This window comes from Sebastes umbrosus, chromosome 15, assembly GCF_015220745.1.
Source record: "Sebastes umbrosus isolate fSebUmb1 chromosome 15, fSebUmb1.pri, whole genome shotgun sequence".
In the NCBI taxonomy this organism is placed as follows: Eukaryota; Metazoa; Chordata; class Actinopteri; order Perciformes; family Sebastidae; genus Sebastes; species Sebastes umbrosus.
In genome coordinates this window covers 12,434,320-12,453,010 of record NC_051283.1, presented here as the reverse complement: position 1 = coordinate 12,453,010, position 18,691 = coordinate 12,434,320, and the positions used below count along the sequence as shown (strand labels likewise).

Sequence of the window (18,691 nt, the reverse complement as noted above, 5' to 3'; positions counted from 1 at the left end):
GCACAAAAACATAATCAGGGCTTCATTGATCCTCTCCCGCAACAGCCACAAGTACAACCACTCTATTACTACGACGCCAAGAACAACAGTTGTCGTCTTTGGCTAGGGAGTGGGTCATAATGAGCAGGCACAACAGAAGCTAAAGATAGGATAGTGGTTTCCTGTCCAATCAGCCACATATTAAGCACTAGCGTAATACAAAAGGAACGAAATCCCAATCGAGAAACAATCCTTTGTCTTGACTAAAATAGACCCAAATTCAATGCTTGTCCCCATAATAACCCACAATTACAGATGTTTCCTCTAGGAGTAGAGGACAAAGAATGAATGAAAATCTAATGTGAATAAAGTAGATACTTGACAAATTGGGGCAAATTGGCGATACAGATAGTGAGGTGGTGAATTGAAGTGAGATTGTTTAATCACACCTCTCTCACACTAAAGAAAACATAGTTATTAATATCATATTCCAGTTCTGCCAATAGATCCCCCTAAATGTTACACACTGGTCCTTTAAATAATACTTCACCCATAAAATTAACATCTGTATATCAATTACTCACCGCATGTTAACTTGAATTCTTGAAGAAAACTTTGTTTTTCTTTTTGCACACCTCCACGGTGAACAGAGAATCCAAAAAACTGAGTAAATCCTTGATGAATTGAAATAAATGGGCTCCAGGTTGAACAATAGCAAAACTATATCGACGCCTGGATGAATGAGACTTGGATTAAACTGCACGAGTTGTATGAGAGATTGTAAACTGATTTTTTTTTATATATAGTTTTGCTGTTGTTGAACCTGGACCCCATTTACTTCAATTCAGATTCTCCGTTCACCGTGGAGGCATTACAAAGAAAACTTCAAGAATTCAAGGTAACACGCGGTGAGTAATTGATATAAAATGGTCATTTTGTGGGTGAAGTATGTCTTTAATATCAAACGTTAAATATAGATACACTTTATAATAAACGTTCAAATCAGCAGAGTTATTTATGCTTGTGCTAGTGAGCCAAAACTATTCCATAAGCACCTTTCAATTGTTAAAGCAGGTATATACGTATATACATGTATAACCATGTGCACACTTTACTAGGTGGACTGTGATTTAAACAGGGGATATTGCATGCAGGTGTGTGTACACACGTTTTATAAGTATGATTTTTTTATTCTTTTATTTGTGCTTTTGTGCGCACGTACAATTTTAGTATAGATCCCACGCACTGTTTTATAAATGATATGTGATTTGTTTATATTCACAATTTATTCCCAAAAAAATGTACAGTAAGATGAGGTATAAAAATGAGCAAAACGAAACATCTTGCTGCTCATTTCTGACACACTTCCATTGTGAACAACGGCGGCGACACGACACAGCTGCATCACAGCTGTGACACAACCAATCTGCATTCTGGGTAATGCCCACCCACCCACAGCTGGCATTCTTTACTTTAAAGTACATTATTCACAAGTTTACTTTCCCTTGAGGTAAACAAAACACACTCCACTTGCACTCACTGTTTTGTGTGGTGACAAGGAACAAAACCTGACAGCAGAGAGTGTGTGCCACCAAATAGCATTGAAATGGAAAAATTATGGAAATAACAAAGACGCACACAAATAAACACGTCATGTCCTGTCATTTGACAGGCTGGTTATGGTTTAACTGAGTCTATTAAGGAGTGTAGCTATAGAGGCCTACTAAGGATAAGCTATCAACATGCAGTACTACACTGCGCTTTCTGTCAGACAATAAAATGAGATGATGTAGAATTCCATTATGCATATAGTCTTGTGGGTGTCCATCACATTTTACTGCTATAAAAAGGGTGACTTGTGCAGTTAGAGAAGAGGACAAGGACTGGAAATCTGCCAAGTTATTTGTTTATGAGTATCTTTGGCTCAAATGGAGTGTAACAAACTGCTTAAATAAATGCCAATTGTGGAAATAGAGAAAACCAACTGAGAAAAGGGTAATCTGACAAGCAGAGCGCGAGCTAAATGGAATATTATCTGAGAAATTACTGAAGGGGTAAATACAGGACAATGTCAGTTTCTACATGAGCGCACTTTAAAATTATCGCCCAGTTACTGGTAACTTCCTGAGATGATACACAGTGGGATCTCTGATTATGTACAATCTTTGGTCTGTTCTCAAACTTGTCCCCTGCTGACCATTGTGCGCTATTTCTAACTGTGAACTAATCAAATCAAAGCAGAACAGCGGCTCTATGCCAGTGGCTTCTGGTCAAACCGACTTCATACAAAGCAGCACAAAGCAGTGTGTCAGCTTCTGTGACATCTTCCTGGTGTTTCTCGGCTTCCTGTGTAGTTCAATAGCAGAAAAAGTTATTTGAAACTTCAACATTACTCCTGCTGACAGCAAGGTATGAGGCCGCCAAATAATACAAAGAAGAAGAAAAGATCTATTGGGGGAATTAACTGGGCACATTTTAAACTAAAGCCATTAAATCTCTTTTTATCTGTTCACTAAATGTGTTCCGACATTACAGATATCATAGAAAATGGCTTGAGTGGCATAACTCTTTGTGAAACATATTTAGTATTCGCTTTGGCTTTGTCTTTTGTACTTTGTTTACCTGGGCTGCTCTCACCATCCAGCTGATTTGAAGCCTTGTGTTAATTTTAATCAGTAACCAGATGAAAAAGGTCTAGCCAGTAGCCATGGGGTGGAGGTTCATTATCTCTGGCCTTTGTGCCAGAGAGCCCTCGCGGGATTTCAGTGGCACAGAGAAGTCAAAGAAACCACGTGTGCCATGAGAACATTGCCAAAGAGGTTCAAAGGAAGAGCAGAATAGAATATAACAGAATAGAAGTAGAAAAGGGACGTGGTTTCACTTTATCTCAAGAATAAGGAATAGAGTGATACGATTCATATGTGCATATCGTGTGTAATAAAGGCCAGCTGTGAGTGGTATTCCATCCATTCAGTTACAATGAGTCATATCTCCTGTATTTCTCGCTCTCCAATTAACATTCAGTCTAACCTACAGGGCAGCGCCACATGTCAGCACAGCGGGGACGCTCTCTTTTCCCATGTGACATGGGTCACTGCAGTTGGTCTCACCAGTGTCATGTGAGGTGGGTGACAGGTAATTACGGCTTTGCACTCATTTCCCCTGGTGCTCAACAGGCTTGACATCCCATGAACCAGACTCCATGGTACCAAAGTCACTGCAACAGCAGCTAACGATGCTAACGGCGCTAACAGTGAAGACTACGGCAACACTGCTGACAGAGCTAACAGTGTTAACTTGAGGGGGAACCGGAGGGTGGGTGCTACGCTTCCACAACCGCGACGTCAATCGGGATGGCGTTATCGGCTGTAACCGACATATGAGCGCAGTGCAGAGCGGCAGCCATGAGCTAACCAGTGGGAACAAACCTGCACCAACATGCACTAAAAGCATGCGCGGACGGCATGTCAACGACTATGTCAACAAAGCACAGAGAATCTGGGATTACAATACACAGAGGTGTTGCAGACTTCATTCTCTGCTCAAAGTGACTTCATTCTCTGCTCAGGTAGACATTACTCCACTATATCTCTACATATTAAATAGGTGTTTGCTGCTATATTAATGCTCTGGATATCGTATAAAGCACCTTTAAGATTTACATTATTTTACATTGTTTACTTTATTAATATGACTGTACAGTGTATGCATGTGAGTGTATGACTGCATGTGGTACAACAAGACTCGGTCAAAACGGAGTATATTGTAAGACCATGTATGGTCAGTCTGTGAATTTGGGGCTAAATAGTTACACAAATAGTCAGTGGTCATGTCTATCATGTTAAATCCAGAACTACATGTTCACCCGGTTCGGCGAGGACACGAGGGGATGCGTTGCTTCACTCAATTGGCCGTTCAAGCATTGACGTACTCTATCGTGGAAAGCACCTGATTGGTCCCTGGTTTTCTGTTTGCCGTTTCAAACAGGAAACAACATGGCGGCCTGCTCATAAACTTTGTTATTCCGTCTTAACAATCCACCTTCTGAAAATCTACAAAATCTACTTCTGAAAACAGTTTAAGAGAGAAATAGGCTATGCCATTGCTGAATCTCGTTTCATTTTTGAATTAGATCGCCTAGTTTGACAGTTTGGTCCAAGTTTCAGTAGCCGGACGCGTTGTGCTGGGCGGGCTCATTTGCATAAAGTTGAGATTTTTCAACTTTATGCAAGATCCTCTCCAACTCGCCGCAATACTCCAACCATGCACTGGGTGACTGCTTCTCCGGCTTTCCATAGGAAATGAATGGAAGCAACGAGGCGAAGCCCTGCTAACTGCCGGAGGAGGAGACGTTTTTGCCAGGCGCGTACTGTAGCTCTCTACCTCCTGCCGAAGCTCTGACTGCCAGAAGCCGGATCTGTCCGCAGGCCGCGCTGAAGTGAGCTGAAGGATTTTCTAGTGAACCTGTATAATATCGCCGAAATCTGACCCAGTGACCAAAAATAACAGCCAATCTTTTCACTGATTTGTCTCCGTTTCAACCAGTTAAAAGTGAGAAATCAACATGCAACATTCATTTATCATTAGTTTGTAGGGCTGGCCCTCTGCGGTACAGCCAAGAAAAAAATAGTAGCTCAAAGTAGTAAGTGTTCAAACAGTCAAAATGAATCATATTACACTGTAAAATTATTATAGTTACCTGTTTTTTTTAAGTTTCTAAAGCAAGAGACAGTTACATCATCCAAGGTCAGAACCTAGACAAGTCTGACAGTTTTGTTTCCACTAGTGAGAAAGAAAGGCACGATGCCCCAATTGCCTCCCAGTGGAGTTAACAAACAGTCTCTCTGCTCTTTTGTCTTTGGTTTTTATCTAGTCACGCAATGTGGTCTCGGGCCTCCCGAGTCGCTTGATGTTGCTTCATCGAGCCACATCCCCACATTCAACAATATCTCAAAAAGACTGACAAACTCCTGTCAGGTAATTAGCCTAATTAGTCACTCGCTTGTATTTCCTTTCCCCTCCATGAGCTCGCCTTTCCTCCTGCGTAGGTTTGAAGAGTGCCATCATTAATATCATACTGCCACGGGTCATAAAGCATTCCATGTCACCGTGATAAAGGTCCCAGCCCTGGCCTGGGAAGAGAGAGATGATAACCTAGCTGGATAGAATGGCTTTAAATTAAACTGTCTGAATTAGTTCAGTGCACACTAGCTAATTTTATACTCTAACGTGAGTCACGGTATATACAACATATTCTCTCCTTGTCACTTTGTTCTCTCCCTATTGTTAGGATATTTGAGAGATTTTGCTCTGAAGCCCTTTCCCACTAACAGGGGTGGCTGAAAGATCCCACCTTATTAAAAAATGATTGGCATAAATTACCGACATGAGAGAAATGTAGAAATTAAGTGAGTAAGATTTGATAAATCTTACTAAATTATCTTATTTCATGAATACATTGAGTTGAGCTTAATGGTACTAAATGCGAGATTGGGAGCATTTCTCTTGCCTCCGCACGACTCTCAACATGGCAACGGCTCGCAGCTAACGGTTCAAACAGTGGAAACAACGGCAACGGCGCCGACAGTGGGTAATACGCTTCTGCAATGACGCCATCGGTAGGGACGGCGTTATCAGCCGTAACCATCGTATGAGAGCAGTGTAGAGTGGCGGCCGTGAGCTAGCCGGTGTGGCACGCTATAATGCACAAACATTCACTAAAAGCACACGCGGACGTCCCAGCGATGTCAAGCAAAACTCAGATTACAACACACACAGAGGGAGAGCGACTTGATTCTCTGCTCAGGTAGACATTACTCCACTATATCTTTACATAGAAAATAGTTGTTTGCTGCTATATTAATGCTCTGCACATCGTATAGAGAACCTTTAAATTTATCACATCCACATTTATGTCATAGTAAAAAAACATAACAACATGGTCATATTCCTATGGCTCAAAAACAAATAACATGGAAGTTGTGTTACCTTCATAGACGGCTTTAAATCCCTGCCCACTGACCGCGTAGTCAGACAGTAGCCACAGTGTGAGCCTGGAGCCTGTACTCACAATGGGTGAAGGCAGCTGGAACCCTGTTAACCTGAGAACAAATGGACAGAAGGACAATAACGGTCAGACAAAAAAAAAAAAGATCCAATCAACAGCACAGTTGGTTGCAAGGTCAGGTATGAAGCCTACTTCCATCAAGCCAGCTGTTCCCTTCAGCATTCAAGGATAACTTTTTCCATAACGAGGCTCTGAATCATCCGCAAATTATTAAAATGCCAAGACCTCAACAGGACAGAAAACCTCAACAGATTTCTCTCCATCAGCGACCGCAGTAAATTAGAAACACAGCAGCCAGTGTGGGAATGAACAAACAGTTGAACAGACAACAAACATTAAATTGTCAGACTCCGAGTCAACAACCATTTCTAATAACCAACCAGTGTTTTCTAGACGTGCAATTCAACTGGAAGAGTAAATATTGTTTGCTATTTATACCCGTAGTATCCATCTAACCATGTTTCAGTCTAAAGGTATCTTAAGTACTCCATGTTCTCTTCATGTTGGATATCACTTCATGGCTTGTTTCACCGTCAGTCTAACACAATTCTGAAAACCACCTTGTTAATTTTCCTACTCTTCTGTGTGTTTCCATTTTCCACTTTACTTAATATAACTTTAATTAATATCAGAGTATGCACTTGGTCCCAACTTGCCCAAAATTATCAGAGTGACATGTATTTGATCATACTTAGACAGAGAAGTAGAAATAGTTTTGCAATTTTCTTGGAATTAAGATAATCTCTTTTGAGATTTAGGAGAAAGGCAGCGCCTGTAAGGAGTTCCCAACAGGTGAACAATGATAGGAGAAAAATCCCATTCCTACAGGTGTGGAAATATAAAATTGACCATTTTTGGTTTAAAATAATAATGATAATTTTCTTCAAAGATACTGACATTCAAGATTCCTTCCCTTGATTTTGTTCCTGCTCGTAATTGGTCAATCCATAAAACTTGTCGCCGCTTTGTAGAAAGTTTCTGCAATTGCACTCAGTGGAAAACAGGAACATACAGCTACAGCAGCGCTTATGTGAGACACAACTGTGATTACTGCACATTAAAGATCCAGTAACACAGATGTTTAACAATTGCTTAATTATAAATATGAATGCAAAATAAAGCATTCTATGCAATGTGGTGGTTTTCTTGGATTAAGCGCAGGTGAGGAGGACACATGCTTATGTAAACCATACCGCAGTATCAACACATATTGGTTATGCATGCATGATCTTTGATGTTGTGGCCAAGTGGCCCAGGTGTTGCGTGACGCACAGACACCCCCGGACCAAAGGCAGCGCTAAAAACAGTGCTTAAATTACACCATTGTGCCAAGCCATATGCACATTTAAGAGGACTTCTCTACTCAGTAAACATAATAAAACCACTGCAGGATCTATTGCTAAATTAAATTCAGGACATGTTAAAAAGCAAATAAAATGTAATTTGTGTCATTTTTAGCAGTTTAGTTTCATCATATTTTTTTTTGCCTTCTCTAGTATGATTTTCTGTTTAATTTTAATTTTATTTTTTTCCTGGAACAGTTAGGACAATAAACCAAGATTGTTCATTTAATTTTATGGTTCCGAGTGTGTAAACTTTGACGTCATACACCCTCAAAAGAGAACTTCAATAACTTTCAAGTGCTGTTGCTGTGAGGTGGGACTATTCTTAGTCCTGATTGACATTTCTGCATAATTTCGAGTGATTCGGAGGTGCCCAATGAACATGGGCTTATGACTCCTGTTTCACTGGGGTTTTGTGTAATGATGCCCTTACCTGGAACTTGGAAAAAGTAGTTACTAATATCATCTATACTATGTATAGAACGCTTAGCATTAAGTATTTTAGCGTTAAATGCTTTTCCATCTATTTCCATGTACATGTTTTCTCAATGTTGATGATAAACAACAGTTAAACAAACCATATTATACCATGTAAGCTGAATTAACCAAAAAAAAGCATCCACCCACACCTACCCATCTTTCTTTTTTATGTCTCATTATTAGTTGTCATTATATGAGACTTGAGACTTGAGAATATAAAATTTGCCAATATAATATATAATTAATATAACTTCTGGGTAATTTTGTGCTTGGAAAAAAATGCATAGCCTACTGATTTGACAATGAAAAGTAAAAGATAAGATAAAGTCAAAGTCATAATTCAACCTAAATGTAGAATGAAGCTTACCATGATGACTTTGGTGTTATTTTCATTAGGAAAACGGTTTGCTCAAATAGCAATTTATCATGCGTTTCCATCACATTTAAAATAACTTGAGCTTTTTCTTCACATATAACTTTAGTAAGGTTACAGTTATTTACCTTGTTGCTGCTTATTTTGCCAGCTGTAACCAATTAACACAAACTACCACTGGTAGAATCCCAAACAGGGCTAAAGTTACTGTAGCAGTGACTGGTATATCTCCTTTTTGAACATTAAGCCTGTCACTTCAATCTTTTAAGTTTATCACCTCTGAATCACGAGCTCCGTGGCTTTTTTGGTTGAAGAGCAGCAGCTTGTCCTTTCAGTCCGTGAAACCATAACTAACAGCAGCCAAGGTCAAAACTGAAAGCTTTCAACAGTCTCACGTGGGGATGTCACGCGAACCGATACTTTGGTACCAAGTCGATGCCAACATTTAAAAAAAGTGACGTCACTCTTCTTCTACCATACAGTGCCTGTAATGGTCATTGGTAGGGATGTGACAGTGAGGAAAATGTTCCCACCGGTTAATAAACTTGTGACAACACCGGTAACGTTATGGTTCCCTTATGGCGTTGGTATTAAACGTGAAATATTGCCAAATAGGTGCGTTTTCTTTTCGCTTCAACAATAAATCCTCTGTCTCCTGCTCCTACTACTCTGAGCTGACGGACCAGATGCGTTCATTGTCAGTATGTAGCGTCCGTCGTCTGACTATCGATTGATAACATGCAACTGATAGGCCAAAATTAACAAAATTAGTCAATTATTTTTATTTATTACTTAAAGGCTACATGCCTCCTTTTTTTTGTAATTTTCAAATGTTTTTAATAAAAGAGTGCGTTTTGAATTACATGGGATTTTTTTTTTTTTTTTTTTTACCGTGGTATCAAATTGGTATCAAGAATGGATATTGTGGATATCGTGGTTATTCACTGGTATTGGTATCGATTACTAGATTTCTGGTATCATGACATCCCTAGTCTCACGTTCAATTAGCTAGCTGTTAGTGCTGTCAGATGTCTCTAGCATGAATGGTAACAACTGTCACTCGTGATTAAGCTCAGGTAAAGTAGCTTGTAATTTTGAGAATAAACCTACTTAAGTAACGCTGCGATAGTCATGGATTAATGGTTTGGTGCCCTCTGGTGGCACAAAAGTCAACTGCATGAAGTTAGTTTAAATTGACCCACTATAGCTGTTTTCAATTAAAATAAATACAAATTAAAAAAATGAATAAAAATCTATAATTATTAGACTATACTGTACATCACAATATGTCAAACTTTTAAAATGACTAGTCTCAGTTATCCTACTTTAAATGACATTATCATCAACACTACTTTGATTATACTGATAAAAAAAAAATCAATAAAGTAGATGTACAGTAATGCAGTTTGATTCCTTTATCATTCTAAAATATCCCAGTCAAATTATTGTCAATTGTTATATTGATTTTCAGAGGTAAGAGCAGACAGAATTCATATTTTTGGAGATGTTTAATAAAGTGCTATAACGACTAACGTGTGGCAAATACAACCTCTGAGGGACTAATAACCAATGTGCTAAAATTATGTTGGAATCAAGTAATATATTTTTGAGTAATGAGCCTTGTCTTATTAGTACCAGCTTTCAGCAGCAGCTTCACCGGGTTCGGCTATTAAATCCATTTAACATGTTTGCCACCCCCATACTGGCAGTACTCACATACACACACACACATACTAATTAAAAAACAGGTGTCCACTAATCATTTGTTGCCAGTCGCCACAGGTTGATTCATCTGTGCATAGACGTGAATGTGTGTCTGCGCTATAGATCCCTGATTTACAGATTTTAATAAAGGACAACGTTGTTCATCTGACTTTTAGCTCATCCTTGAAATTTCCCTTTCCCAAGTGCCACTTCAATTTTCATTTTATGTTCCCACATGCACTCTCTCGCGGCATGTGTATCCCACTTTTTTTTTTACAATCTATTACATCCCTCCCTTTTATCTCTCAGTGTTAAGAGAGGCCTCAGTGTTTCACTTAATCCTTAAGTACCACAGTGGAGGTGGGCAAAAAATTGCAAAACACCAGTGCGAGAAAAAGATGAATTGAACCAAAAAGGGAAGCAGACTTTAATATATGCATGATTTCACTCCTCTCTGTGAGATTGTCACGGTGGGATATCAGCTAAACGATGGGACACATGTTCATGCAAATAGCCCCTTCGCTGACCACAAATTGAGTTGGAAGGCAGCCATCTTGGTTCAGCGGCGCACTGCAGGGAAAAGGGGGATTGATAGAGGGTATGATGGAGGGGCTGAAAGGCTGGGGAGAGGAGGGGGGGCGGTCTACAAACTGGGAGGGATTCTTGCCGCATCCAAATCGTGATCATCTGGCATAAGCCAGATACGGCCCCCCAAATAATTTCTCCCAGGCTAAGAGGAAACAAAATAGATCCCGTCAGAAAACACACAGAAACTGGCTTCACATGCGAAGGGAGATTAAATATTGCAATGTGATATGGGCTGTGGCAATCTTTAGGCATGCAGCCGGTATTGTGGAAAAAGCCAGCTGGGGGATTGCCTGTTATCGAGGAAAAAGATGCGAGATGTGACTGCGACTCGGCGATACAAACGAATGGATTTGCAGAGCAGGTGTCTCAAGTGAGTGGTAAATTGATGGAGGAAGGATGAAAAGAGAGTGAGGGACAGAAGAAGACAGACAGAGAAGTTAAGAAAAAACAGCACAGTTGTGAGAAATCATTGGCCTGTTGCTGCTACTGTATGGAATACCAGAAATGAGGGTCTTTTTGAGGAGAAGAATAGGTATGCATGGCTGCATCCACACTGAACAGTATATGCTGTATGTGTGTGCAAGTGTTTGCATAAGTGCATATGTGTGTGTGTGTTCATGGGGAGAGCAGAGGTCTATTAAGAGGGCTTTCCACCTGACTGGCCTCAGCATCATCTCAATGAAGAACCTCTGCTTCCAATTATCCCACCGCTACCCATGGGGACGAGAGAGGGAGAGACAGACAGAGAGAGGAGACAGAGCATATGTGCAGAAAAGATGGCTGTATAGGAAAAAAAGAGTGGAGATATTGTAATGAGGAGATGGTAGTGCTGAAGAGCAGGTTGAATATGAAAAGTAGGGAGGTGCGAGAGACACTTCGGTACGTGGGAAATGTAAAAACTTCAACCATGAGTTGAGTGAGGATGAGTCACGGTGAGAAACTCCTTCATTAGGGCTTCACAGCTCGTCAGGGATTCACGCTCAGACGTTCACACGAATGCACATTTTTATTCATTTTGAACATTTTCCGTGCGTGTGAGCGTCCGTGATCTCCCTTTCCAAAATATATGCGTGTTTACAGCTGTAAACAGACAGAGACTAAATCAGGTCATTCGTCCTTTAATCTTATTCACTCAGCGAGTGTGTGCGTGTGAATGTTCTCAGGGTGGAAGGTAAGCAGAGTGCTGATGCAGCTGATTTTTTCCCCTCAGAACGAGGGAAGGAAGAGGGAGGGAGTATAAAAAAAAAAGAAAAATAGATACAGCAGCAAGATTTTGATGGCTGAGTAGAGGGGAGACATTAGCCAATAAATGATGGGTGGTAAGAGAGAGACAGGGAGGGAGGGAGTTGAAGTGCAGTCAAGAAACGATGTGTGTATTTCATGTGTATTCGTGGGAGTGCTCGTTCTATACAGGACCCTGTGCAGCTATAACTTGTCAGTGGTCAAGGCCAGGGGCTTAACTCTCCACCGACTGCCTATCGCGCTAACTGAAATGCCGCCCAGTCGTTGCGACACACACGAACGGTTCCAGTTCCAGCTCTTCAGTGTTTTTTTGGCAAAAGAAAAGTATTTTTCAATTGCTAAATTAGGCTCTTTTTCTCGTATAAAAAAATGCACCCTTGGATCTAAACTGTTGCCGTTCAGTGTGTCGGTGTATGACTCATCGCCGGTTCTACTTTACAGTGAAAAAAGCTGACCGTGTAGCCTGGTGGAGGTTAAAATGCTGCTCCATTCCCACACATGATTTGATTCCTCCAGCTAATAGGAAGACTTTCACAAGCAATTAGACTGTGTATCTATCAGCCTTCTGATCCTTTCTTTTTTGGGTAAGCTGTAATGTAGCGCGTCACTTTGCCCAAGGGCGTGATCCGGCCTTGATGGAGTTTCATGGTTAGCCTTCATTGCTCTCAAATTCACTTTAAATTCCTGTTATGTAACCTGAAAGCCTGCGAACGTGTTACCAGTAATCTTAGCAGTTTTGCAGGGGGAAGAAAGCAACTTCTAATATGTTTATGTGGACTTTATAATGTGGAACCTTTTTTCTGGCTGTTCATCATCACCACATTGTCCAGGAAGCATGCAGCTCCACACAACAAAGGCAAAACCTAGCGAGAGGTAGCAACAATTTGCAAATCTCACACCGTACACAGCTTCCCCGCAGATCCCACAAACCCGACAATATTTCAAACAAGACTGACATCCTTTTGAATTGAACGGGCTAATTATTTATGTCTGTCTCGTGAAGAAAGACGGGCAGTAGTAGCACGCGGTTTGCTTGTTAATATTCATGCGCGTGTGACATCACAAGGTATTTGCGCATCTGTGGCTGAAGAGCCAGGGTGGGAGTAGTCTCTCGGATGTCTCTGATGCTGAATGCTGATGGTGAGATAATCAACCGCAGTCAGCGCCAACTGAGAGACAAACCGCAGTGAAGTCATTAACAAAGCAATGTCTCTAGAGAAAGAGGGAGCGGGGCCGGTGAGGGAGAGGCTGATATAAGGGAAAGTGACAGAGTGGATGGGAAGGTGAGAGGAGAAAATATTAGCAGTGACTTGAGGAGGATTTGAACAGATGAAGTGCTCCAGAGAAAGTAGGAACGGCTAAATAGAAGTGTGCGTGTGGGAAAAACATGAAAAAACTTAAACAGCAAAATAATGGAATATGAACTTCTGAGTGGAGAGTGGTGAGAGAGAGAGAAAACCAGTGCACCGATGGAAACAAGTGAATAATTTACAGTGTCAGAACGGTGACAGAATGCCTTACTCATCAGCTGTGTTCATATTGGGGGCCATAAAAAGACACGGGTGGCAACACAGGACTGATTAGCTGTCATTGGCTGTGCAGAATAGCTAAAGTCATCACCAGCTAAATTAAAGGATGTGTGAATGAGTGGAGGAGCTTACCAATGGCTTCACCAGAGATAAGTGCTCCCTAGTCTTAAATTAGATCTGTCTTTCTTAAATGTAATTCCACCTAAGGGTTGGAGTAAGCATGGAGTTATGGTTGACACACACAACTTTACTTCCCTCCGAGTGTCTGCCGGTCAGTGGGTAAGTGAGTGATGTGACTGGTTTATCTTCAGGCTATCTGCACTCCATTAACAGTGTATTACATTGCCCTGATGCTATCTGCATCTGCTCAACACCGTGGATACCTGTGAGGCAACACAGAGGGCTGCACAAGCCCTGGGGTTTAGGATTACATTAGGGGTGTGTAAGAAAATATCGAAAATATAAAATATTGCGCTATTATGTTTTGTGGTAATGTTATCGATTCTCAAAAACACTGTATGGATTTTTAATTAATAGTTTACATGCAAAGATTGACTCAGTCAATACTTTGTTTCATTTGCAAAGAGATGTGCCCTCTCAAAGTAGTGCTACGATGTTGGATGTTACAGAGACTGTGATGAATGCAAATGCAGATCCCACTGTTCTGTTCTGTCAATCGATTAAAATATGTAATTGTGATTAATCGCATGATTGTCCATAGTTAATCATGATTAATCGCAAATTAATCACATATATTGTTATCTGTTCAAAATGTACCTTAAAGGGAGATTTATGAAGTATTTAATATCCTTATCCACATGGGAGAGGGCAAATATGCTTGCTTTATGAAAAAAATGTATATATTTATTATTGTAAATCAATTAAAAACACAAAACAATGACAAATATTGTCCAGAAACCCTCGAAGGTACTGCATTTAGTATAAACAATATGCTCAAATCATAACATGGCAAACTCAAGCCCAACAGGCAACAACAGCTGTCAGTGTGTCAGTGTGCTGACTTGACTATGACTTGTCCCAAAGATCATGTAATTATCATAAAGTGGGCATGTCTGTAAAGGGGAGACTCGTAGAACCCATTTTCATTCACATATCCTGAGTTCAGAGGACAAGGGACCTCTTTGAAAACAGCCATGCCAGTTTTTCCTTGCCAAAATGTTGCGTAAGTTTGGAGCGTTATTTAGCCTCCTTTGTGACAAGCTAGTTTGACATGGATGGTACCAATTCCTTAGGTTTTCTTGTTTCATATGATGCCAGTATCTTCACTCTAGCTTTAAAACTGAGCCCGCTACAAGCTCCAAAAGATAGAATCGCGGCCGGTTGCGTTAATGCGTTAAAGAAATTAGTGGCGTTAAAACAAATTTTGTTTTAACTTTGATGGCCCTAATAAAAAAGTTAATGTTTTTATGCATATGTTGTTGTGTTTATACTGTGACATTTTTCCTAAAATTTGATTTAAAACATTGCAATATATCGCCTTACTTACAGTATCATAATACATCGCAATATAGTGAATCGTAACCCCTGTACCCCCCTCGGGATATGTATCGTATCGCCAAATTCTTGCCAATACACAGCCCTTGATTACATACAGAATATTCAGTCGATAATGCAAGTCCAAAAGATCATGCACAGTGCTTGAATTACTATTTAAATGCTTCAATCCTTGACATCATTGCTTGTTTTGCTGACACGAACATGATATACAATATATCATAAAAAGCTTCATAATTGCATGCTTTGATATAGAATCACAAAGGCTCTGACAGTAGGGGGTAAGGAAGTAAAAAAGGAACTGGATTCTTTGTTCATTTGTTCCCCCGCTGTAGAGACGTAAGTCAATTACACTTACAGCAAACAAATCAAGGCTGACAAATTAAACAAGGTGACGTTCACAAGTCCGCTGTGTTCCTCTCCGCTCTGCACAAATCGCTTTGCAATAATCCTCGGGCAGAAAACAATTAGAGATAGAATAAAAGTAATTCAATGCCGTGCCACTCTCACCCCTAGGAAAGTGACAAAGCTAAGTGGTAGCCATGAGATATGCCGTTGTTTACTCGCCCTACTGGTGTGCAAGGCTGTCTGTTTGTGTGTGTGTGTGTGTGTGTGAGTAGTAGCAATTTATGACGCACAAGGATGGAGTAAATGATCAAGGAGAGAAAAAGGACGGATATAAGCGAGCCAATTGAAAGGAAACAAGGTGAAAGAATCTTACAAGAATGGCCACAGATATTAAACACCTATCCTACATTTTAGATATTTAGTATGTACAGTATATATTTTGTATTATAATAGGGTGTTTTAAAGGTCTATTATCTCAAAATATTTATAAAGGTTAGGGTTTTGGTAAGAGTTTCAGTGTGTTGCACAAATGAATGATTGACATTATTTTGCTACTATTGGTATTTGTAGTAGTAAGCCAGTTGTTGCGTAAAGACTCATCAATGCGGATATAATACTAGCAACAGTAGTAGTGTGAAGGTATGCCTTAATATACAGGTTATATAACACATAGAGCAAAGAAGTTCAAATAATGTGTTGATGATTCAGCCCTTACAAGCAACAAGATTTTGATGAGTAACAGAAGTACGAGGAATGTGGCATGATGGAAATGTGAGTGATAAAAGAAACAAACAAGCCACTAATGTACACTTGGGTAACGGTTGAGTGCGATGTTGCCTTCCCTAGAAAACTCTAAGATTAAAAGGATATGCTATTTAATCAAATGCAGCCATTTGCCACTTAGCAGAGCACACACACCCAATCCCTCTTTCACCGTTTGAAGCTTTTCCTTGTAAACTGTATCTTCCTCTCTTTGTGTCTGACTCATCCTCTCCCCCCCTGTCCCCTTTCTATACTACTGTATAAAGCCAAAAGTATGTGGACACCCATGTCCACATGCTGTCCAGCAATGTATATAGTTGACATTCTCAATCTAGACCTATACGAAGCTCCAATTAGTCAATTGTTTTTCCATCTGGAGGAAACTGCCATCAATGGGTACACCACCAGACCTATTTGAGTCACTGAATAAATCGAGATGTGGGCAGCAATTCAAAGGTCTGGGACCAAGGGCTAGTTTCTCATGGTTAGATCCTGTTAGGGGAAATGTTAATGCTACAGCATACAATGTTGTTTTAGACAGTAGTGGGCATTGACTTTGTGGCAACAGTTTGGGGAAGGCCCTTTCTTGTTTCAACATCACAGTCATCAGCGTCACTCGAGGCTGAGTATGACTGTCCTCTCTGTTGGGTCCTAACCATAGATTTTATATAAGAAGGGGATGTAGTCACCGTGATGTCCCCTGTTGGCTTGTGGACTACCGTTTTGAAGCCTTGAGTTTGGCGTTTTGGCCATTGCCATCTTGGTTTTTGGCTTTCGCCATCTTGTTTTTTGCAACCAGAAGTGACACGAGAGGCTGGAGCTAAATACAACAAATGCTGAATGCGATTGAGACCATAAACTCATGTTTACAATGTTTGCTGAGGTTATAAATCAAGTGAGAAGTAGGATCATTTTCTCATAGACTTGTGTACAATCAGACTTCTTTTTGCAACCAGAAGAGTCGCCCCCTGCTGGCTATTAGAAAGAATGCAAGTTTAAGGCACTTCTGCATTGGCTTCACTTTTCAGACCCTGGAGGTTGCCAACTGGTCGTAGGCCAGGTCCATACAGAAATTGAGTTTTTGAGTTTGGTTTGGAGAAACTTGACCGGCCTGCATAGATCCTAGACCTTACCCGCATCCACTTTCCAGAGCAGTGCAGGCTATTATAGCATATTTTTGATCATGTAGTGTGTAAAGTATTCATATAATGACTCTAAGTATATACTGTAGTTTGCATGTATGTGCATTAATGCATGCCTGCACTACAAGGCAAAATCGACACCATTGAGGTTTCTTCCAAAGACATCGCATGAGGCACTGAATTTATATTCAAAATTTCATCATTTTGCACTGCTATCTCTCCCTCTCGCTGCGATCTTCAGTTTCTCCGTTGCTCCGCAGAGGGATGCCACTAATAAACTCCAAAACAAGGTTGGGCAGAAGATCTGATTAGCCAGCGGGGCTAACAGGGACACGGTGACCGATGGAGCGCCCAACCAATGCTATTTACTTTCTGCCCGTCGCTCTGCTTTCATTCCTGTGGCAATGATGATCAAAGAGCAGCAGAGGGAAGGAGGCAGCGAGGGAAAGGAGAGAGGAGGAGGAGGGAATGGCAGCGGTGTATTTGTGTGTGTGTGTGTGTGTGTTACTGAAGAACAGCACTGGTACTGATCTAGAATAAGCTGCAGGCTCTCAGAAACACTGATTTACTCATATTCCATTCGTCTTGTTTCTGCATGCTGTCGCCGGCCTCTCCGTTAGTCCCTCTCTGTCTGTAGAGCTCAACATTATTGCTCTCTATCTCTTAATTATGTCTTTTTTTGGGTATGGAGACCGGATTAATCTGTTCTATTTTAGTCCTCCACATCTCTGTGCTGTAGGCTACGATATGTCATTTCTATAGACTGATTTGCATCCTTTCTTATGATGGAATCCATGACAGTATGTCCACACAGCAGAAACCTGGAGTGATAACATTTGCCTTTCCAGCAACTAAATAAGCCCAAGTGCAACTGGTCACATGCAACAAGTGTCCAATTACATGCCAGGCAAATCCTTTTGACACAGCACGGCTAGTGTGTATGTGTACGAGTGTGTGTGTCTGCGTGTGCACAATATATGCGCTTTATCCATTATCACGTTTCACAAGGTGTTTGGATAACTAATTAGGCTGCTATGCTCCGTGTCTCCCAGGGAAGAACAAGAGAAAACAAAGAGAAAGGGTGGAATCAAGGCAGAGAAACGTGACTGCAGCAACAGTGAGGAAAAAAAACAGCAAAATCAACACAAGCTACAAAAATATGCCGGGGATTTGCTTAAGCCAGGAAACAAATGGTGCACAAGGAGAACGTCTGTGCTTCGCAGTCTCAGAGATTACAGCTAAAGGGAATGTAGTTCTTCTGTTTTGGGGGCGTGGGCAAATACCATGCCACCGTATTGTTTTTGTTGGCTGTCTTTCTGCTTTGTTTCTGTTTTTCGCTCTCTTTTATCTGTGGTGAGAGTCTGTGGCAGCCCAAAGTGTTTTTGAAAATTGGTACTTTGACATATACAACAATCACAGAAGGACCAACATCAATCCAAATGTCAATTCACATTTTGGCACTTAAGTCTTGAACCTTTTTGCCAAATCAACAAAACTCTTTTTGAGTTCTTTAGGTCAAGACAAGTCCAACAATAGTCAATTTCAGCAAAAAACATTTTCAAAAAAGAAGCACCTTTGGGATGCTTCTATTGTGAGGAGAGAATTTGAAGGATTAAAAA

At 40.6% G+C, this 18,691-nt stretch overlaps 1 protein-coding gene and 1 long non-coding RNA gene across 2 annotated transcripts in view; one reads left to right on the top strand and one right to left on the bottom strand.

The window, feature by feature from the left end:
- The window catches only part of csmd2 (CUB and Sushi multiple domains 2), a 286,853-nt gene that overhangs the window by 232,946 nt on the left and 35,216 nt on the right, over window positions 1–18,691 (bottom strand). Inside the window, exon 3 of the mRNA XM_037794153.1 lies at window positions 5,968–6,080. Coding sequence (XP_037650081.1) covers window positions 5,968–6,080 — 113 coding nt within the window. The remainder of the gene's footprint in view (window positions 1–5,967; window positions 6,081–18,691) is intronic.
- On the top strand, window positions 1,034–5,579 carry LOC119502884. Its single transcript, XR_005210195.1, has 3 exons — window positions 1,034–4,530; window positions 4,853–4,956; window positions 5,028–5,579. It is a non-coding gene; the product is annotated as an uncharacterized LOC119502884 (long non-coding RNA).